Source organism: Ornithodoros turicata, chromosome 4, assembly GCF_037126465.1.
Source record: "Ornithodoros turicata isolate Travis chromosome 4, ASM3712646v1, whole genome shotgun sequence".
In the NCBI taxonomy this organism is placed as follows: Eukaryota; Metazoa; Arthropoda; class Arachnida; order Ixodida; family Argasidae; genus Ornithodoros; species Ornithodoros turicata.
The window spans coordinates 67,996,557-68,019,462 of NC_088204.1; the positions used below are offsets into that span (position 1 = coordinate 67,996,557).

Consider the following 22,906-nt stretch of genomic DNA (forward strand, 5'->3'; position numbering starts at 1 on the left):
GTTATCGGTTTCACAGATGCGTTTCCGGATGCGACCCTCCCTTTAACAGCTTGCCAATCCCAAATACTTCCTTGCTCATACGGCACTGTACCATACCTGACGCAAAGGCTTTGAGCGCTTTGACAGCGCCGCCCCATGCCCCTCCGAGGGATACGAGCGCTTTGATGTGCCTGTCCTTCCAGGCCTGGTCCATCCGGCTTAGGAAATAGCGCATGTTTGGGCAGCCCATGCTGTGGCACACCAGTACTGCAGGCAACCTCTGATTGATGGCATAAGTCTCCTCGAGCAGGTCCTTAAGCCGGGCGAAGTAGTCTGACAGCTCATCTGGCGGGGAAGACAAAAGAGCAACAGCGTATTGTAATTTCAGTCGTAGTGATCGAATTGTTCGAGTCGCGACAGATCTCGCTCTTGGCATACGCTCTCAATCATTCCATACATTATGTTCCGTTGAAAACAAGCGGGGCGACATTCTCTTTTCCCAAATTGTACAATGGTATTGATGATCTAAGAAAAATCTTTCCGGAGCAGCACCGCAAGCGATACCGCCCCGACGACCTTTTTATCGACCGCGCATTCAAAGGCACGGCCCACCCGGAGGCGCACCGCGTTATCAAGGGTCCCCTCTCCAGTATATGAAGGCCCGGGAGGCCTTTCTGCCTCCCTCAACCGCTTACGTGGATTTGAAGGGAGACCAGAGCAGAGTGTAACGCTACAGTTTTTGGCGGTAACTCAGAGATGACCAATTCAGAACAGCGTCGGGGTTATCGTTAAGGCTTCCAGAACAATGCGGGGCAAGCATTTACGACCGCACGAACAATTCTTGTTTGGGATCAGAGTGGCTCGCAACGAATACAAGAAGAAACTGTTTGGCTATTCCGGGGAAGGGGCGTTCTTCTGAACATTCGAGGTATATGGCCCTTTGAATGACTGTTAACGCACGTGCTTGTTTGCTATACGTATTGAGCACCACAGCTAAGAGTAGCGCAATAGATAAAATTATCTTTGCAAGGAATATAGTGATAACTACAGTTCTGTGACTTCGAATACATCACATGCCGAACACGTCGTTCAGTCACAAGGACTTTCAGACGTGTGATAACTTCTTTTAAAATTGTCTCCGTGTGCAATAATAGTAGTAGGAGCAACGTTAGTCACACCTGCGGTTGGATCAACTCTTCTCATCATAGATGGGGAGAGAATGTCGGAGGAATGTCGGAGAGAGAACTGCTGGAGAAAGGTTGCGCCCGCCGCGATGTGTTCGCAGTGAATAAGACTCTCACTATAAGGACTACATTGATTACATACTACATAGAAGATTATGTGTAGGTTGAGAGTACGTTACGATTTCTTATCAAGCCTTGGTGTATTGATGAAAAAGTTGACGATAAGTCGTTTGTCCATTAAAGCAATTTGGAACGAAAAGGCATCTAAAAATGGTGCAATGGCAGCATTTCTGACCCGAAATAGGTGGGTGTTGGTGCACATGCACTGCTGGTGTATCGTTCTTTAATAGCGCTGTATCAACCAGGTACCACGCAACATCTCTTGCGTGCTAGTGTTGATTTTCTTCTTCCTTGCTTTCCTTTTCCTTTCTTTTTGTTTCCCCGTTTTTCTTTTTGTTTCCCCCTTTTGTTTTTTCTTTCTCCTCCCTTTTCTTTTTCGTTTTCCCCTTTTCTTTTCCTTTGTTTTTCGGAATAGCAAGCCGGCTCTTTGCCTGGCTAACCTTTCCTTTCTTTTTCCTTGTTTTCTTAATAAACATAACCCCCCTCCCCCCTCTTACGAAGATTTGAGCTCGGCACCTCTGTTCGGCCACTGCGGCATGTGGAAGTTGATGGTATGAAAAGAATGCTACTCACTGGGAGCTTTCCGGAAATCGTAGGGTGCTCCTCGTATGTTAACACCGCGCTGGTAGCCCTGCAAGATGAACTCCTCCACGATGTTGGTGAAGTAGGCGGCTGGAAGTAAGACGAGTTGCAGAACGCAGCGAATGCCCCAGCTCATTCCCAGTTGTTAAGTTTTACTCACTGGGAGCCACTTGACTGGGGTCCAGCCATTCGATCGTGGAGGTGTTGCCAAAACCTGGTACTCGGATGTCCACGCCTGCAGGACTGCGGGTCCGTCTTGTCCGGTTATCGTACACCAGCCTAAAATAGATGCACACATACAACATATGGACATGCAATAAACGTGCTTACGTAGCCTGTCGGGTGACGGAACACGCACCTAATGTTGTCGACCCAACAATCGAGCACGTACGGCACCATGAGCTCCAAGTTCACCCACAAGTCGAAGTATGTGGCGCTCTTGCGCTCACAGAAGTAATGAACCGCTGATGGTTTGTCCAGTTTGGCCTCCAGCTGACTGCCTCCATCGCCGGGTACTGCAGAGAGGTCAGTGCGATTGTGCAATGAAAAGTATGGCATATTTTGCATGTGCCAGCAACAGTACATCAAAAGAATGCAACGAGCATGAGAGATTCTTGAGATTTCATGTTGTGTCTGTCCTTTCGTGTTCCCTAGTCTCGGGGTTTTACATTATGCATGAAAACTAAGATCGAAAACGAGAAAAATTAGAGACGCCCTCTCTGTTGGAGAGTCCCGCAAGGTTTTAGGCTTGCAATTTACTTTAGTGAGTTCTGATGTAATGTAATCTAGCGACATTATAATTTGATTAATAATTCGGTTGGGCGAAGTAATGAAAAAAGCGAAGATGTGAAGACACATTTCCATCGTCAATATTGTGTGCGAGTCTCCTTTTTGTATGGAGCAGAGCTCCTGGTGTACCGCGTAGATCAGATGGAAAGAAGCATTGGTGCGACGGCCCTCAAGGACTCCTGGAGCTCGCCCAGTTCACTGTTTCGACCAGCGGTGCTGGTGCCACCAACCAGAACAAAGCAACGCCATTCTTGAACTGAACTGTTCAATGACCCAGAGTATTATATGGTCGATTGCTTGACCTGGAGAAGTGCAAATTCCGCGCGCAATCTTGTCACTAAAATCTGACGTTCCTATAAGCGTTTGAACTTTATTCTGGCTACTCCTTCAGGATTGTATCCCTGTCACAGGGACAGTCTCCAATGATAATTGAAACTAGTGACCATTGAACGTGGGCGTAGCGCCACCTAGCGTTAACGTGTCAGCCTGTCGGGGAGTATTAGATCTAATGGTCTTTGAGAAGTTCACGCGTTATATGCTAGGTGGCTGTACACTCACGTTTTTTCCTGGTCATTAGTCTCAACAGACCTCTCCCTGTTTGTAAACAAATACGACAGCGCCACCAATTTGGTAAAGTTGAACTATGCTCGAAGCTAGAGGCGAACAAGGTCTCGCCCGAAAGCCACGGTCTTGAGGGGATTACGATGGTCCCTGAAAGGGACGCGACCTTCGGTCCTACCTTTCTTTCAATTGGAGGCAGCGAACAAGTGTCCATTCGTGGAACCCAGCCCTCCGCTTCATATTTGTTTCGGTTTCAGTCAGTCTACGAACGTCATGATGACGTTTCAGGGATAGAGGTTTATTATCATTGGATGTTGCTCTTGTGATAGGGTGATTAATCAGATGAGCTACCGTTGTAGTAGACATTCTTCTGCGGGCCTGTAGAAGGATGATCCAAGGTATATCTAAACTGGTAGCGAAAACAAGCGAAAATACCAAATCAGACCCATCGGCAAGGCCACCAGCAAGAGGCGCGAGCGATCCTGGGTGTTGACAGTAGAGGCACGGTTGTAAACAGAAAAACTTTACAACATGGGCGTGGCTTGTGTGTGTACTAATAGGTTATTCATAATTTCAATGTAGAAAAAGCTTTCTGTTGCCCGCTCGTGCACATATACGAGATCATCTACCACTCCAGTACATTTCCGTATCCTGCTCCTTTGCGCATGTGTCACAGTTGGGTCTGTTTATCCGTGCGTCTCTGTATCCGTACCGTGTGTCCGTGCATTGTAATACGGAGTTCGTATACACTCTTTGGGTTAAACAGGAAGCGACGTTCACATCTCCGTGCTGTAAACCAAGATTAACACGAGTGAACAGATGAATACAATGATCCCATGTTGCTGGGCCCGCGAAAAAAAGATTTCGTCATGGGACGAGCGGCCATGATGGTGTGAGTGTTAGCAGGAGCCAACTGTGTACCAACGATGTCGTGTTTTGTTGCAGTGGACCTATAACGGCCACTTATTGAATAAATGCAAACGTCTAATCACTAGGTATACGTATAGCTCTAGGTGAGAAATGGGCCTTATGTGAGCCTTCCTAATTTCTCTATGGTCATCACGATGCGTTTCTGTTTGGAGTTGTCAAAATCTGTGATAACTGTGTATTTGGAATTGATATGATTCATTAAATCTGATATGCTTTATTTTTCTGTGTTCTCGTCTGGTATTGTTGACTGGGCGTGAAAAAGGGAATACAAGGCAAGCGAAGTGGGCCGGGCCAAGGTAAACGTGCATGGATAAGTATGCACTACTTATTATTCATACTAGTGACGTCGTCTCTGACGTCATTTATTTACGATCGTAGTAGTCCGCGCAACGGATGGATGGCGCTGACCGTCTCTATCATGGCGTCATTCTGAAGACACAGGGGCCTATGGGAGTTACGCTACCCGTTTAAATATACCTTGGATGATCTTCTCTTCCTTGGGGTCTTGTGACTTGTAAATCACTTCTCTCCCTCCTTCGTACCCGTTCACCTTTCGTACCTCTTCCCTACCTGTTCTTCCCTCCATAGCCTCACTTGTGGTGTGCAATAAACGTCACTTGTTAACCTGAACCCGTGCTTTGCTGTCCGTTGTGTGTGCGTGCGTGCGTGCTGTTTTATTCAACTACGGACTCACACCAGCTTGCCCGTCCTTCCACACTTTTTCAACTGTAACCGAATCACGGGTTCCGGCGTGGCGTAGTGTGCTCACAGTCAGTGTGCAGAAAGTGTACTCTGTTCAAAAGTGTATTCTGCGCATTAGAGAAGGAAGTCCGATTCACATATTCCGCCCTTGACCGACTCATTCGAAGCGACCGCTAGGCGCCAAGAACATGCCAACAAATTAAGCTCGACTCAGCTATTCGTCCTTCGACTTTGTAACATTCAAAGAGGTATTTGAACAGCTTCCGACAGCATAGGAGGAGGAAAGCTTTTGCGACCTGGAGATATATGATACCAGTTACTTTATCTTGCGTCAACGCCGACGATATCGATAATTTGCGGATACGATGCGATGCGCATGCAATGTTACGCAGAGTCTCAGATTAAAAAATTAGCTGCATGGGCATTTTCCCAAATGCGTTTAAATGCAGCTGCTTTATGGGACGTGGTTGGCGGTAAAGCGTTGACTAAATTATATTTCAAATTATATTAAATTTGCATTGAAAGTAATTTAATATTCTACAAAATGTTCTGTTATCTTGCGTTGTTACTGTGATGATTACAGCCTGTGATCAGTATGCGATGGTGGAGGCACGTGACAGGTCACGTGGCACTATAACGCCGCAGACGGTCCTATAGGGACCGACCCAACGTGTTTCTCCTCGAACGAAGTGCCACCTTGCGTAGCGCTCATCGGCGGCGGTAGGAGAGAGTCTAACACATCGGTGTTCGCGATTTCTTTGCATTGCGCTCGTTGTGCAGACAGCTAAATAACAAAAACTAGTTGGGTGCAATGTGATTGATAGAAACTTATAGTGGGCAAAATTTTACCGTGTTCCGTAGAAAAATGTGCAAGAAAACAAGTGAGCCGCTACGCGAGTCCAACTCGTTCTCTACGTGACATGGTTACGTCGTACGAGGGTGGTTCCATAAGTTTCCGGCCCGACCAACTTTTAGTAGTCATAGACACGAAACAAGTGCAGCACTTTTCGAAATAGTCACCCCTAACTTCGATGCACTTTTGACACCTTTCAACCAGCATTCTTATACCCTTGAAAAAATAGTCCGAAGTTTTGTCCGCAAAATGCTGGAAAACTGCATCTTGCACCTCACTATTGTTTTGAAATCTCCGTCCTCTGAGATCCCTCTTCAAGTTTGAGAACAGGAAGTAGTCACTCGGTGCCAAGTCTGGACTGTAGGGTGGGTGGTGGATTTCTTCGAAGCCGCACTCCTTCAGTGCAGCCTTGGCAACAGAAGCCGTGTGGACAGGGGCATTGTCCTGGAGCAATCGGACACCTCGACTCAACCTGCCGCGCCTCTTTTCCTTGATGGCGTCTCGCAGTCGGTGCAGGAGTGAAGCACAATAAGTCACATTCAATGTGGTGTTCCTCTCTTTGAAGTCGATGAAAAGGATCGCGTGACAATCCCAAAATATTGTTGCCATGATCTTCTTTGTGGATTGTGTGACCTTGGCTTTTCTTGGGGGTGCTTCTCCTGGTTTGCGCCATTCCATCAACTCCTTTTTCGAAAGGAGATTTTAGTAGAGCACCATAGTCTCATCCCCTGTGACAATTGACTTCAATATTTCTTCTTTCTCTTGACAGAGCTCCAAAAACTGTTTGGCACAGACGACGCGCTGTTGCTTTTGAACTGACGAGAGAAGTCGTGGCACCCATCTCGCACTGACCTTTTTCATGTGAAGGCCCTCGCCGATGATGCGAGAAACGGTTGTTTTGGAAAGCCCCAGCCTTTCTGAGATTTCCTTCACCTTCAGACGCCTGTCGCTCAGAACTTCCTCCTCGACAAGAGACAAATTTCCTTGTGTCACCACTTTCACTGGACGACCATCGCGTGGATCATCTTCAAAGGATTCTCGCCCCAGTCGAAACTGCTTAGCACAGTCTTTTACCGTTGTGTACGACGGAGAGGCTTCCCTGTACACGTTGTCCAGTCGCGCTTTAATTTCTTTAGGCGAAAGTCCCTCTTTTGTCAAGAATTTTATCACATCGCGGTACTCGATTTTTTTTTTTTCATTTTAACTGAAGAGTGCACCCTGGCTGTTTGAAATGCCGCTCTCCAACCGACAAAAGCATGGAGAGGGTTGAGGGTGGTGCTCCGGCCCTCAAACAGATGGCGCCACGCGTCCTTAGTCGCATTTTCAAATTCGCGCGCATTTTCTACCTCGGGCAGGAAACTTTTGGGACCACCCTCGTATTTCTCCACACCATTTACTGTCAGGCTGTTTCATAGCTTTTAACAAACAAGCATTTCGTTTGTAATGCGAAGTGTGAGAGCAGAGGGCTTGTTCACTAGTTCAGAGGTGTAGACGAGAGCACCGGCAGCAACACCGATTCAAACCACCTTTCGAGCACATTCAAGCCAAACTACCGCGGTGTGTCGCTACCAGCGCCCTCGCCCACCCCTCTGAACGAGTAAACGAGCCCATTTCCGCTCGCCGGTAGGGTGTCGCACCGAGGAGAAAATACACCGCTCGCGGGTTCCGTAAACTTTTGTCGGGACCTGCACTATGTTGAAAAACTGTTGTCATCTTGCCTGCCAGGTGGCAGTCTACGCAAAAAGCAAATATGCAAAAGATACATACATACATACATACATACATACATACATACATACACACATACATACATACACACATACATACACACATACATACATACATACATACATACATACATACATACATACATACATACATACATACATACATACATACATACATACATATGTGCAGGCACTTTGCCAAAAATTGTGCTTGTTTTCGTGAAATTTATAAAATAATTGCGCGGTGCGCAGTACAGAGTGGCTTTACGGAAGTTTTAAATTCCTCTTCTGCTCAGGCAAAGGGAACGAGAGTAAGCATTTCGTGGGCGAATGAGCTGTGGCGATCTCATTACGCGGAAAATGTCATTCGGATGGATACCATTAAATATCTCCGTATAGCACGGCACGAATGACAGTAAGCCTTATCTCAGTAAGCACATGATGTCATTTTTCGTGCCGTTCTGGCAGGGGTAGAAACTCTTCCGCGAGACGAATGCCTTGACTATGCTGGCAATAGATCTCCCCCTGTTTACAAAGCAATGACGTCAGATGGTACAACAGCGCCGCCAACTTGGTAGACTGGAACTACTATAGCGAAAAACCAACAAGTCCCGATGGAGTTGGAGCCACGTTTGAATATAGTCTTTCATATTGTAAGGCTTTTATGCTATTCCTTACATATTGTATGTATTGTACAGTTGTATGGCCTTGTTCTGCTCCATTCTACCGGTAGCCCTGTCTTTTCGGTAGCCCTTTCTACAGATGGCTACCGGGCTTTTCCATCTTCAGGAGCCTGAAGGGCACGAGTTTCTCTCGGAGTGCACGTGGTGTCTCTATACAAAGCAAGTGGGAACTAAGTCATAATAACAATCCACATTCCGCACAAGATTACTACGTTGACTTTGGTGACAATGCAACAAACCCTTGGGTTGGGCCTTCTTTTCTTTCCGCGGTGGACCGGGAACGCGTGTGAAGACACAAAAGCGACTAAAAACGTGACCTCATTTGTGTGTACCACTTATACAAAGAAGCGACCCTTGACCTTCATGAAGGAATACGGCTTTGTGAAACGGCGGTGTTTTCCGTCCGAGCTGTTTCGGTTTCGCTATGCCTACCAACGCCATGATAACGTCACGGTGACGTTTCTTCCGTAGAGGTCCATTTCATCGATTCAGGAAAAGGGGCATTTTATTCGCATGCGGCATCTGAGATAACACTCTGTCGCCTCACCTCCATGGGAATTTTGCGCCCCCTTCACAAATACAGGGGGTCTACAGTGACCCTTGTATAACCCCCACATCCGCCGCCTCTGCTCGGTGCCTATATGAAGCTATAGCGTTGAAAAAATAAGTGGGTAGGCCTGTGACAGGGAAGGCATCTCTCCGAGCGAAGGTGCCGAAACATGGCAGTTCACGCTGCTGGCAAAATTATCATGAAAGTGTTGGACAAGACGAAGAGCCCATTTACAAATAGGAGGAAAGTGGAGACGACAGGGGGGTTGTCTTTAAACTGTTGGGCTCCAGTAAATACAGGCTGACAGGCTATGAAAGCGCGTCGGTGTCTGCATGCGTACGTAGTAATTATCCAATGCAGATGAGACTTGACGTTGTGTGCATATAAAGCGCTGATGGCGATCTGGATCCCTGGCAGGTTTCGAAATGACTGAGCAACGCATTCGAACAGGAGTGGTTTCTGCGTATTGCATGCCGGCACCTGTCCATTTGCATAGGCCACCACCCTGCATATCAGATGAACTGCTACATAAGCAAAAATCGGTAGAACGTTCCCAATCCGTGCTATGGTACACATGAGCAATCGAAATGTTCATCAGACAAAGAAACGCTCATACGTCATGACGACCATACCTGCGTAGTGATGTCATTACTGTAATTTCATTACAGTACCAAAAAAGTAATTACCAAAAAAGAAATTCATTACAGTAATGAATTACTTTTTTGGTAATTTGTAACGTAATGCATTACTTTGACATTATATAATTTGTAATGTAATTTAATCCCATCTGTGCAGTAATTTTAATGACATTATTCATTACTTTTTACAAAACAATCGAGTGCACTCTTAAAAATGAACTTCACCGCATAGCACGCTCCTAGCCAACCATTATCTCGAATGATATCGTTATCTGCCCTGATTTGTTGAAAACGAGAGGCGTACGCCTTTTTTTGTGGCACTTATGCCGTTCATAATTGTCACAGAAAAGGCGTACGCCTCCCGTTTTCAACAAATCAGGGCAGATAACGATATCATTCGAGACGATGGTTGGCTATGAACGTGCTATGCGGTGAAGTTCATTTTTAAGAGTGTGTGTGTTCTGTGTTGGCACTTGGCAGAAAGAGAGTTGCCGACTGGCGAGTGAAAAGAATTCCAACGTCCACTATGAACGGTGACGCTCGCAATCGGCACAGAATAAAGTATGTCTTGTTTCTACCACGTAATGTTGTCTGACAATTTCCATATCTTCAATATCGTTAGGATTAAATTCACAGCAATGACTTTGTTACTTTTTCGTAGTAATTGTAATGTAACTTAATTAGGTTCTAACTGGAGTAATGAGTAATGTAATTTAATTACATTTTAGAAGTAAATTACCCAGGTATGATGACGACTGTGCTAGCGCTGAACCAAGCTGTGCTATCTTGAAATCTTGTCGCATGTTTTCTCCTTCGCCTCTCGTTTCCCTTTCCGTCGGGTCTCAGAGGCTTTTACGTCAGGGAATTTTTTCACGGTACTCCCTTTTCGCCGTTGTGAGTGTGTGTCCCACCTTCTTTTCGCGTGCATTGCTAACCACCAATCGAGAGGTGCGTGGTTGGTCTTTTTCGACGACTGCCATACTTCAATTGTTCACGTTCTTAGGCACCTTGAGGCTCGTGCTGTGTTCGTCTGTCTGTTTGTCTCAGCCTCAGAACAGTACTTGCCATCGTATTGCGTATCAGTCTGGGTGGGACATCGTGCAAGTTCAGATATTGTTCTTTTGTACACGTACTTGGCCGTCATGTGAAGCTCCCGTGAACGTGAGCAAGATACGACAAATCGCAGCCATTGCGAAAAGCATTTGCGCATTGACGACGTCATTGCTCACAGCTCGATTGCAGACACGCAAGAAGCCTTGCTACTGTGAAAAAGGAGCACAAGCTTGGGAAGCCTACACCACGTGCCGAGTGTTCCCAAGACGAAATGCAGGTGCGGGGTGGGCGGATGGGATGTTGTCGTGTGCAGTCCGTTTCCCGAGGTTTGCGTCAACCTTAGCTTTCTTGCAACGCATAAATATTCCTTACGTCACTATAGGATCACTGCACATGAGTGTAAGGATCAGGTCGATTTGAAGCTTTTTTTTCAGGTTGAAGCTTATTTAATAGGCGGGCCTGAAGCGGTCAACTGTATTTGAGAACAGATTTGTACTCAACTGTACTACGGGCTACCTGCAGATGCCGTACGCAAAGTTTCACCCGGGAGAACCTCATAGTTGTTGAGGTAAACTAGGAATAGAACCGCCACGTTCACATCCTGTTTCGGTTTCACAGTGGCGTCAGCATGAGATGCAGCACTTCGCTACAGACTTCACCAGGGCTTGCCAGAGTGGGGACTGTTTTGAGGTACGATAAAATGTAATAATCTAATTTAATCCGTGGTCGGAGTGCTTGGCAGGACAAAAACCGAAAGCTATTCAGAATGATGTCAGGACAGCGAAAGCGCTGACTATAAATTTAATTAGACGTAATTAGCTGTTTCGTGTAATTGAAATACTTCTCACGGTGGCCCTAAGTGTCACGGAAAATCACGTGATAGCATTTTTAACTCTTGCTTGGCTCTGAAGTGTCGCTTTCAGGGACGATCTCTCGGTACCTACGCTCATCACCGCCCCACCGTACCCGCTTGCGGATGCAGGTGGAGTGTTTTCGGTGTTTCGAGAGCGAAACATACAAAAGTCCGCATACCTTACTCGTAAATTCTTCACAGCAAGCTATTTTCGTACTGATAACTAAAGATAACTAGTTCCTTCTTGGACATGCTCGCGTTGACAAGTCTGACCCACCTCTTTCTTTTTTTTTCTCTCTCTCTCTTTCTTTTTTGCCTTCTGTCTACGCAGTACTTATCACTCTCTTACGTGAAGGAGGTCTAATCGACTAAGACCAACGAGTGCAATTCTCAAGCTGAGATAAGTTAGAACCGGAACAACGCTGCTGGCAAACAAGGTAACCATGCCATCCCTTTGACCACGCGGAATGTTCTAGTTATTCAGAACACATTACCGCAGAAAACATGTGATTTTAAAGACTGAAGGAGCAATCACGGACTGACGGGTAGTGACTACAGACTGAATCAATGGACGAAAACATGACACTTTCGGGCGAGAACTTTACAATCCGAAAGGAGATTCGACACTTCACCCGAAGCTTTTTTTTATTTATTCTGTTTTAGAGCCGCGAAGCAACTGTAGCTATGAGTGGCGGAGAGATGGAGACAGGACAGCAGAGAGGAGTGGGGGGACAGGGGTTAATATGCGCGTCCTGAGCCGACTTCAGGGAGAACTGTGCCGACATTCACCTGGAAAATCTTCGGAAAACCCTGGGAAATACTCAGACAGCAAAGTAGGCGGTAGGATTCGAACCCACCACCTCCCAGTCTTCGCCACGAGCTTGGCTACCATTGCGACACGTTATCCCGCTCGGCCATGCCGTTGGTACTCGAAGTTATGTCGAGTAAACATAAAAAAAAACGATTATCTACAGCAAAAGAAGGAACAGACGCCTAGACGGAGACATTATGCGAAACGTAAAGTGGCAAAAAATACGTCGATTTCCTTCAATCACGTATATACTTCAGGTTTACGTCGACACGACGCTTTGTCAGCCCTTCTGACAAAGACACAGTGTTTCGCTGTCCACATGGTGACGATGGATGAGTGACAAATAAGAAAGGCGGAACCCAGCAGTGATCCACCGCGTGATCCAGTCGTGAAATCTCATTCTTCTTTAACCTCATGCTTTCTTTTTAAAGTCATCTTCTGTGATTCATCTCATCATTCCTTCACCGTTTGGTAGTCATCTTTTTTGTCATCTTTGTCTTTAATCTACCTCATCCTTCTTTCATCATCTGGTAGTTTTTCGTTTCTTCCTACTTCTTTTTCTTTATTTCTTATTTCGTAATTTTCTTTCTTTATTTATTTATTTCTTTTTCTTACTTCTTTTTCCTTTTCTTTATTTCTTATTTCGTAATTTTCTTTCTTTATTTATTTATTTCTTTTTCTTACTTCTTTTTCCTTTTCTTTATTTCTTATTTCTTAATTTTCTTTCTTTATTTATTTCTTTTTCTTACTTCTTTATTTCTTATTTCTTTATTTTCTTTATTTATTTATTTATTTCTTATTCCTTCTTATTTCTTTCTTTCTTTAATTATTCTCTTTTCTTTTTATTTATTTATTATTATTTCTTATTTCTGGAATAGCAAGCCGACGTCCCGTTTGGCTGACCTTTCCCCGTTTTTTTTCCCTTTTCGTCTAATAAACATATCCCCCCCCCCCCCACCGCGCTTCACGAAGGTAAAAAATAAAAGAAAAGGAAGAGAAAACGCTGCGAACCTCTCATGAATGTATGGACCATAAAAATCGCGATAGGGCTACAAGAACAACCATGTAAGGGAGAAAAATGGGGGAAGGTCAATGATTTGTGAAAAGGCATCCTACATCGCAACGTCAAAGTTGAAAGCCACGTCGAGATGTGCGATCTGCTGCAAAGCTATACCTCCGCCGTTAAAGTTAGCGCAGTTTGCGGCAATCACTGTTTGACTTTCTTGGCACCTAATCCAACTCCATCTCAGCCTAGTTTCCCTGCGTTGCAAGCAGTTTTGTGTTCCCTGCTGTCATCGGGAGTCCTTGTATTATTAGGAGAACGACAGGCAAATGGTTCTTAACGAGCTGCCACCAGCACAGCACGTGGCTGCCCGAATGCCGGTGCCTCTGACTGTCGGCAGCCTTCCAGCGTGGCTTCGGGCTGATTTTCCACACAACTTGGTACCTACCCAACCCGACGAACTTCCTCAAACGGTTGATGACATACAGATATATGTTTGAGAACTACAAGAGAAAGTAGAAGAGACTGACTGCTCACTCTGTCGTTTCTCTTTTTTTTTTTTTTCGACCACCTGTCTGATTAGCTGTATCCACCAGCTGTATTTTATCACTTCCGGCAGGTGCAGCGGTTAGCGTGCTGGAGTGGCTCAGTGGTTAGCGTGCTGGCCATGTCACGTTGAAACTGGGAGGTACCCGGGTTCGAATCCCCGTGCCGGCTGCGCTGCCTGGGGCTTTTTCTGTGTTTTCCTCAGACGCTTTCAGACATATGTTGGCACAGTTCCCTTAGAAGTCGGCCCAGGACGCACATTCCCCTGGGCGTCACTTGTGAGGCCGACAACGGCAAGCCCTTTCACCATCACCACCACACCTGGCAGGTGCGTGATTGAGCTTCAGCGATGCATGGGTGCTTCACCCCACTTATAATCCTGGACAGTCCTTGCCCACAAACCTCTTTGGTCGCATGCTGAAAGGTACGTGAGGCATCGAGTCCCCGTTCTTTGACATTACCGGTCTCGGTGGATCAGTTGGCAACACGTCCGCCTATTGATTGATCACAAGTTTGCAGGTTTTGCCCAGGACGCCAGCAATTTTGTTGCAGAATATAAGTGGCTTATAGACACGCAGTCCTCTGTGAGGGACGTCATATACGGTGTGCCGTAGGCCGGCCACTATGGCGTTCCTCATGATCATGGTTGTCTCGCGACGTAACGCCATGATGACATATGACAAATGACGCACGCGTGATGCACTGCGATACTGTTATCAGGTGTTATGAATGGATGCCGGCGAGTTTCACGAACTTAAGAGGGGATACAACCTGCGCGTCCCGATGTATTTTCTGTGGGACACACTTTGCCCTTTCTTTCGGTCAACAGATTTTCACGACTGATTTTCACGACTGATTTTCACGACTGATTTTCACGACACTGGTCTTGTTCGATAGCTTTTCGAAATCCGCTTTCTCTCTTCGATGAAAAGTTTTCCTAGTCTGTATTTCTAAGCGCGTTACGGAAGTACAGAAAGTCACCGAAATTGGATAATAAAGTTGCGAAGCACTCCACTGAAAAAAATACGGACGCAAGCCGAAAACTTTGATGGAGTCACAAAGCGAAAGTCTTTCTATAGAATTTTGATACCCATATCTCCTGCATCCGGTTCTCCGTTCTCGCGATAAAATATGAATGTTAAAGCAGGCTTTTGTTCAAACCTTGAGTGCTTGGAATAGATACACGTATATTGGGAGATTAGGTATAGATAGATAGATTGCGCATATTTTTGTTTGCGACTTACTCAGTTATTGTCGTGAGCTTATGTTTTCTATATGTTGTGTAGTGTTTTTGCTACAAATGGTATCGTTCCCCATCACTGTGACAAAATCCCGTCTAGAAACGGCAAGCAAGTCGTCGTAGCCCTGCGATGCTGATTTGGGGGGAGGGGGGGGTCTATTTAGTTTGACAGGAAAAGTCAGCCAGAAAGGACGGCTTGCTATTCCTTGGTAAATGATTTATAATTTCAACGATGTCGAGACGTGTATTCTACCAATCTGCTCTAACGCATGGGCACGTTTCGCCGCGGCGTCAGCGCAGGTATTGCCGTGGAGGCCGACGTGGCTTGGAACCCATTGAAACCAGACATGTGTGGCCGGAGGACAGGAGCTCACTGTACAGCTCTCGTCAACCTTAATAATAATACTAGGAAAAAAAAATGTGCTCTCGTTCCCGAGCGCGATTACAGCCAGGGAAGGGTAACGGTAATGGTAACGGAAACAGAAACGGTATATTACCGAAATTGTAGATGGTAACGATAACGGAAACGGAAACGCGTACCACTGCCCTCCATTACCAGAAACGGAAACGAAAATTATCGTCCGGTATTGAATTCGGGTAATGTCATCGCACAACAGCCATTTCAGTGAATTTTCATTTCTGTATTTTGATGACTCCATTCCCTGAAAATATCTCCACGCACTCTACTCCCCCATAGCACGAGGATGCATATATATTTTTCTTAGTTTTTAATATTTACTTTCTTCTTTTCATCGTGGCTATGGCAGTATTGTTTACTGCTGAGAGCGTCCGCCTATGTACGCGACATTGGATGAAGGTTACGCCCATCTTGGGTTGCTGGACTCAGAGTGACTGAAGACAGAAGACTGACTAAAGACATGTTTCTCCACTTCTTTAAAAATCTTGCAGGATGCGCGCATCCTAATGACGTAAAATTACTTGCGTAGTGCGTACGCGCGACACCGAGGCAGCACTTGGGCAAAACTGTGTGCTGACAGAGCCGGACGTGCTGCCCTCCCGCAGCTCTGTAACAGCCGTTCCATTAACGGAAACAGTAACGGAAACGAAATTAAAACCTGGTATCAGAAACGGATAACAGAAACGAAAATATAGCTGTAACGAAAATGGAAACGGTAAAGAAAATACGTCCGTCGCCCTTCCCTGATTACAGCAACCCTTGGGGCCGAACCCGTGTCACCTCCCAGTCTCGGCGTGGAAAGCGATCCTCCTAACCACTATGCCACGGGAGCTGGTGGACTGTCATGGAATCCAGTCATTGTTAGCGAACTTTTGACATATGTGTGTGCATATATGTGAAACAATAGGGAGCTTCGGGGAATCGTAAGCACTCCCGATTCCGACTTCGTATCGCTCTCAGTTAATCAGATATCAGCAACGCGATGCCAGCCACTCTAAAGGAATCACGCGTTTGGCTTATGTTTTCGGAAACGTTATAGTGAAACTTCTACCTTCTCGCTAATAATTCTCGCTTCTAGACTCGCTAATAAATCATGATAATCGTAATTTGCACTAAGCGTGTACAACTGTATTCGCATTTAGGAAAAAGAAGTCGAAGCTCTTTGGCTGCACGCGTTATGTGTTTATAAGTAGCCAAATGTCGCTACACCAGCACTATTTGCATTTGTGTAAAAACTATACAGAAACGAATTGAAACGAGTTTCACGAAGCCAGCTCCGCATCAGAAGGAAATGGATTGTGCAAGATGAGTTATTTCCAATACAGGAATATAGGGTGTAGTTCCGTAGAGGGGCTTATGGCTTTTAAAAAGTAGCCAGCGTGGTTAATAGCGAAATAATGTATTGAAGTGAAAGAAGGCTATATACGGAATATATAAAAAAACTAAGAATTATAAAAATGTGTAGTCTATAAGGTTTTTTCATATGCATTTGAACAGTACTCTAGCGCAGGAGAAACATGGCCTGCCAAGCCTAACGGACTCTGAGGTTGCCATCTTGCAAAAGGTAGGGTCGTTGGGTTGGATTATTTCAGCTCACTTTCGTGAGGTTAGGTCAGTTTGGGTTTGACAGATTGGGGGGGTCTGCCCCCCTCTCCCTCAAGGCACGCACTAGGCGGTGCGGGCATGAGACTGTGCCGCCGGTCGGGTCCTGGGAACCTCAGTAAACATGGCGGATCATCTTGAAGAAACCGGCGATAAATTTCAATTTGATGCGTATCGCACGACATACGACGTTGATTCTTACTTCATTTCATCCGTTATTTTTTCTTCTTTCTCGTCAAGTTATCTGTTATTTGACGTTTATTTCCGTTTCTTAAAAAAAGCCATAAGCCCTGCTACGGTACTACATCCAGAATATGCCGTGCTATATATTCTACGGAATATGACAAATGAAGTGAAAACATAACAGTTAGGTGGTACCGTTGGTGAGCATTTGGCTGCCTAGAACCTGCGGGGGCTGCGCAAATGTCCGGTGAGCAATTGTCCGGGATTTCCATGTAACATTCCATTTACGATCGTATACTATCTTACTCGCAAGCGACGGGCCAACAGTAGCCCCAGCACCGTAATAGAAGGGAAAACGTAATATCAAGCGTATAGGCTCACTTGCGTGGTGCAGGTTTTGTAAACTTGCGATCTCTTCTGTTTCAATCAATGCACATGTTCAGTCAATCTGCACATAACACATTTTTTTATCACTACACCACAGTTGACTTTGCAAAAGAATTCCGTTTTCGTTTTAGTTAGTGTTTTAGTGTGAGAACTCCGAGACAAAGAAAAAATCTTGCAAGTCATTAAACCTCCTGTTATCGTATGCTCCGGAGTTTATTGTTAGGCATTGAATAGAAGTACACCTATTTAGCGACTCTAGGTGGACTTACTGAGTGAACTGACAATGAGTTACGTGAATATAAATAAAGCCAAACTGTCAAATTACGAGATTCAAATATGCTCGGGTAAGCGAAACATAACATTTAGCTTCTCCATCCAGAAAGTCAAATCTGAAAGGATAGGATAACAACATAACCTAGAGAAATGAGTAGATGCCATGCAGCCCACAAAGGAACAATAAGGATAGCCTTCCTTGGGATCTTCTTTATTCTTTAGCTCAGTTGACCTTGGCAACTCAAACAGGAGCGTGAGGTTTCTGCTCCTTAAAAGCCAAGGAGGTCACGCGTTTATGGGACTACACACCCTCGCGGAGGATGGAGCACTTACCATGCTGAGACTCAGATCAGACTCAGATAAGCGTGTGGCGCCATCTACATTGGAAAAAATCGTGAGTCGCAGACAGCGCCTCACTGGTATCCCCATTTAAAGATTCATTGACTAATTACATCAGCAACACCCCATGAGTCGGGGAGCCTTCATCTCCAGAGCATATGGTCTTGCTATGCGGTGTCTACTTAGTTTTCAAATTAGCACGCATCCGTATTCCTGAGCTGGCCTTTGTAGGCCACGTATAAATAGAGGAGGGCTTTCCTGGCGTATGTCGGTGCAAGGACACTGTTGGGAAGTGCTGAAAGCCTTGGCACCTCCATCGCATAAATATGAAATGTGTCGTGCGTGTGTCATTTGTTCGTCATACTGCATACCGGGTTGTTTCAATTCCGCCACATGAGAGGCTGATGAATTCCCGAAAGACGGAAGGTCAATGGTAACGGCGGTCAACCCCCTGAAAGATGGCGCTCTGGTCATCATATCGTTCAGTTTGAGCGGTACGACCAATAGGGGATAGCGCATAACTTTGTAGTAGTCAAAGTTAAAATTGAAGCCTTATGATCGTAAAACAGGACGTGTAACCAGACGTAGGCTCTGGCTGGCAACAACGACAACTGCGCGGAAGAACAGAATTGCATCGTTTCTGCCCTCAACGATTACCTTTACCGAAAGGAACATCCATTCCTTTCTGAGAATGAGGTGTTCCAAGAACAGCTGTGTCACATTTGCCCCGTAAATGTTATTATGTTACTAATAACGTAAATGTTATTATGTTACTAATAACGTAAATGTTATTATGTTCATCACTTTCTCCCAGCATTTGTCTGTTATTTGCAATGAAAGAGATTTCGTGACGCAAAACAACACACAGATGGACAAGACAAAATACATGTACAGCCGAATAAGGGCCCAAAAAACCATGAAGAGTTCAACGGACGTCGGTAGAGTTATGGTCAAGATTAAAGTGTCACTGCGGTCTAAATCTCGCGTCTTCAGATTCCTACCCAATTTATGTCATTACAATCTATGTGCCTCACTCTATTCTCCCAAAATACTTTCTTTCTCTGTGTTGGACGCGCAAGTACCAAAATTTCTAGCTTTGAGAAGTGTGACGTCACGGGGGTTCCCCATCTGCCACGCGTCTGGCAACATTGCTCCTCGCAGATCGAGTTACGTCTCCTCACTACAGTGAACTAGAAGAGGGCAGTGGAACGAACGGAGGGGTCTGCGCCTTGGGACGGCTGTCGGAGCAAGTGGCGAAAATACAGTGTGCGGGCAATAACTACAGTGTGCGGGCATGCTTTGCGAAGCGTGTCGTCTGCGTCTCAACAATTTTACGAATTCAGATTTTTTGTTCTCTTCTGTTGTATTGAGAACAATTAATTAAACTTGTAATTAATTGTAATTGCAATAATTGCATATTTATTCTGCGTCTCCTCCTTAATAACAAACAACGTTGAGCTAGTTCTCCTCCTTACTAACTCTATTGCGTCTCCATCGTCGTTGATTGCAGAGCCGCCGGTTGCTGTCGACGTCGCGATAGTCACGCGGAGGGCTCGGTCGTTCCACTGCCCTCTTCTAGTTCACTGTACCCACACTGAGAGGGCGCTGCTGCAACGTCACTTAGATATAGAAAGCCCGCTTAACCTCCTCTCACCCATTCGCGTGTAGACACACAAAGTCCGCCAAGGTGGTGGTGGTGGTGAAAGGGCTCGCCAAAAAGTCCACCAATCGCAGCAGCCAGCCAAGATGTTAGCCAGTCGCCGCAGACGATTTCGAAACACAGGCCTTCTGTGACTGCCATTGGCTGCCCGTACGGCTGAAGGTGGCTCGTTTCCATAGCTACGGCCGCCGAAAGCAACGTCGTGATTGGCGGACTCTCAATTGTTACGTCACGTCGCTGGGACTGGGAGGTACCCGGGTTCGAATCCCGGTGCCGGCTGTGCTGTCTGGGGTTTTTCCTGGGTTTTCCTCAGACGCTTTCAGACATATGTCGTCACAGTTCCCCTAGAAGTCGGCCCAGGACGCACATTTCCCCAGGGCGTCAGTCGTGACGTTGCCCACATACGTGAGGCCGACAACGGCAAGCCCTATCACCACCACCACCACCACCACCACTCAAGCGATTATACATTATCTCCAGGGGGGGCTGGCTGCTGCTAGGATACAGGAAACATTGATCTCGGTGACGTCAATAATACTAGCTGTCTTCGATTGGGCTGCACTTTCTGAACTAGTGCAAACGGTGCAAGTTCCCGCATTCGATTCAGCGGTGGTGCAGTCTTTGCACTACATTCGACCATTCCATTGGAAAAAGTGCAGCGGGAGTGCAACACGTGTTCACGAAAATGCTGCGCCGTCTCCGAAGTCCCTGCAACGTTTCGTGCGCAGTGGAGCAGACGACGTGAATAGGGCAGCTGTCGTTTTTGGCGATGTTTCATCATCGATGTGGAACATGCTGACAATCAATGTCGTTAAGATGAGTCTGCTTTTTACTCCTCGAGTCAATTTATAGTCAGTAATCAGAAATGTGCGATGCAGTGCAGACGTCTCTGAGACCATCTGAGGCTTACACTTTTCTATTCCATTGGGCTCAGTGTACATTGCACGAGAGCAGCACCTGTCGTTCACTTCGTTTGCACTCCTTTACACTTCCTCTTGCACTTTTTAGCGAATCGAAGACAGGTACTGTTTAGAATTCATTCCGATGAGAAGTGCACGAGATGACATGTACAGATGTATGTAGTACATGTGATTGCATGACTGCTGGGGCCATGCACATATAGTGGGGGTTCATCCTCGGCCTTTGGGCTAACCAGATCGACCATCGCCAAGCTCTTGAGTGCTTTCAGCTTTCTCTCCGGGACACCGGTCTCCTCTCTACCCTATGATGTGCCTGCGTACCTGTGTGTGTGTTTTTGTCTAGCGTTCTGTTGATGTTGTCTCACTGACTCCACATATCTCATCATTAGGGCACATCTAATCCTGCCCATTGTGCCTTGGGGTAGTGGGCCGCACCTGATGTGGCGAATTTCCCCATTCATCATCATTAATGTATTTGTTTTTGTAGTTGGGGGTTGGGGATTCCAAATATTTTTTTAGTCTCTTGTGACATTCTGGGGCCTTGGTTTGCACTGCAATGCATTTCTCTATAGACTTCTACCTGTTTGTAAACAAATGACGTCATAGTGTTCGACAGCGCCACGAGTTTGGTACAGTCGAACTACGTTCAAAGCTAGTTGCGAACAAGGTCGCGCCCGAAAGCCGCGGTCTTGTGGGGATTACGATGGTCTCTGAAAGGGACGCGACCTTCGGTCCTACTTTTCTTTCAGCGAACAACTGCCCATTCCTGGAAACCAGCTCTCCATATCCGATCTGTTTCGGTTTCGGTCTGCCTACCAACGTCATGATGACGTTTGTCGGGTTTATTACACTCACAATATGAGCGTTTTTTTTTTAATTTTTATTCTGGTGCAATGATATAGCACAGAACGTTCACAGAACGTGAAATTCAACCTATAGTGAGGTGCCGACCGTTCTGGGAGAGAAAGTAAGGGAGGGAAATTCTTCTTGCGCAATGTGAAATGAGGGACCACTGGGTGTTTTCTTCTTTCACTCCATGGCAACACTGCTAAGCAGTCATGGCGAAGAGCGGTGTGCAGACCTTGATAGATGTAGAGAGGGCAGCAAAAACGAGTGGGTTACAGCGAGGAGCATTTGGGGTGGTTAGCAAGGGTGGTTAGTATGCGCGCTGCGTCGATTCAGGGGAAATTAATTTACTTCGCTTTATTTCGGTCACGATTAGCTCATTCACTCTTGATGGGGGAACTACGAGGTCGCTAACCTGGATAAGCTGTTCTTATTGAGAAATAACATAGTTCGTTATATTACCAGGATGTTACGTTTACAGACGACTGTAGAATTATTTTTACCATGAGGCCTTTCCAAAATTTCAACATGCACCCCTGCAGATTTCCCTCTGCATAACATCCGCGAACACAGAGTATCAAAGCTTTCTCAGAAACGCATATTGCAATCCGTCCACTTGCTCCGCGGAATTGATAAGCGGACAATTCCCGAACTGATTATGATAAGCTGCGCTATAGTTTTACACGTTGACTTCACCAATATTTCTATAACGGTATCACTGCAAGTGAATAGGGTAACAAAAAAATTAATAAAACGTTTCGCCGAAGTGATATCAAATGTTGCGTACTCAAGAACGGCAGATGACCCAGGGCACAAGTTGCGTAGACACGTCCTCTTTTGTGATGGTGTGAGATTGCTGCACACGTCAGAGAGCTTGGGCAAACTTGGGTTGTGACGGTGGTGGCGGCGTGGTATTTCCGAGTGATCTGCCTGGCGGCATGTTGCTCGGCGGGGGAACGTGCGTGCTGGGCCGACTTCACAAAGAATTGTGCCGACATTTCTCTTAAGCATCTGAGAAAAATCCAGGGAAAACACCCAGGCAGCACAGCCGTTGCTCGGATCCGAACCTTGATGTGGAATGCCATCACCATAGCCACTAAGCCACGGCAACAGGAGCCCGATCTGCAACTTCTCGTTTCCCCGCAATAGTGTCAACGCGGGTTGGTTGTCAGGTTGGTTACCATGGCAACCCACACGCATTCGCACAGATTGGAACGCAATAGTGTGAACCGGGCTTCGTTAAATGCATCACTTCGCCGCTGATTAACCACGAGCTGTTGCGCGAGGGCCACTAGCAGACTTTATTTGAAATCGCGGCCTACCGAAACGGTTTTCACGTGCCACCGCGTGACGTTTGGAGTGCGCAAGACTCAAAAATATTGATAACTGATAAAGGGTATATAACGGATAAAACATTGATAACGGGGCCCACGTGTGAACAAATCCAATTTTAAAAATCGTCCACTTCATGCTC

At 46.0% G+C, this 22,906-nt stretch overlaps 1 protein-coding gene across 1 annotated transcript in view; it reads right to left on the reverse strand.

Moving 5' to 3' along the window:
• Positions 1–22,906, reverse strand: part of LOC135391762 (phospholipase A2 group XV-like) — a 29,087-nt gene that overhangs the window by 4,508 nt on the left and 1,673 nt on the right. The window contains exons 2-5 of the mRNA XM_064622194.1: positions 2,224–2,380; positions 2,026–2,144; positions 1,857–1,955; positions 97–324 (exon numbers count right to left, since the gene is read on the reverse strand). Of these exons, the coding sequence (XP_064478264.1) occupies positions 97–324; positions 1,857–1,955; positions 2,026–2,144; positions 2,224–2,380 (603 nt within the window). The remainder of the gene's footprint in view (positions 1–96; positions 325–1,856; positions 1,956–2,025; positions 2,145–2,223; positions 2,381–22,906) is intronic.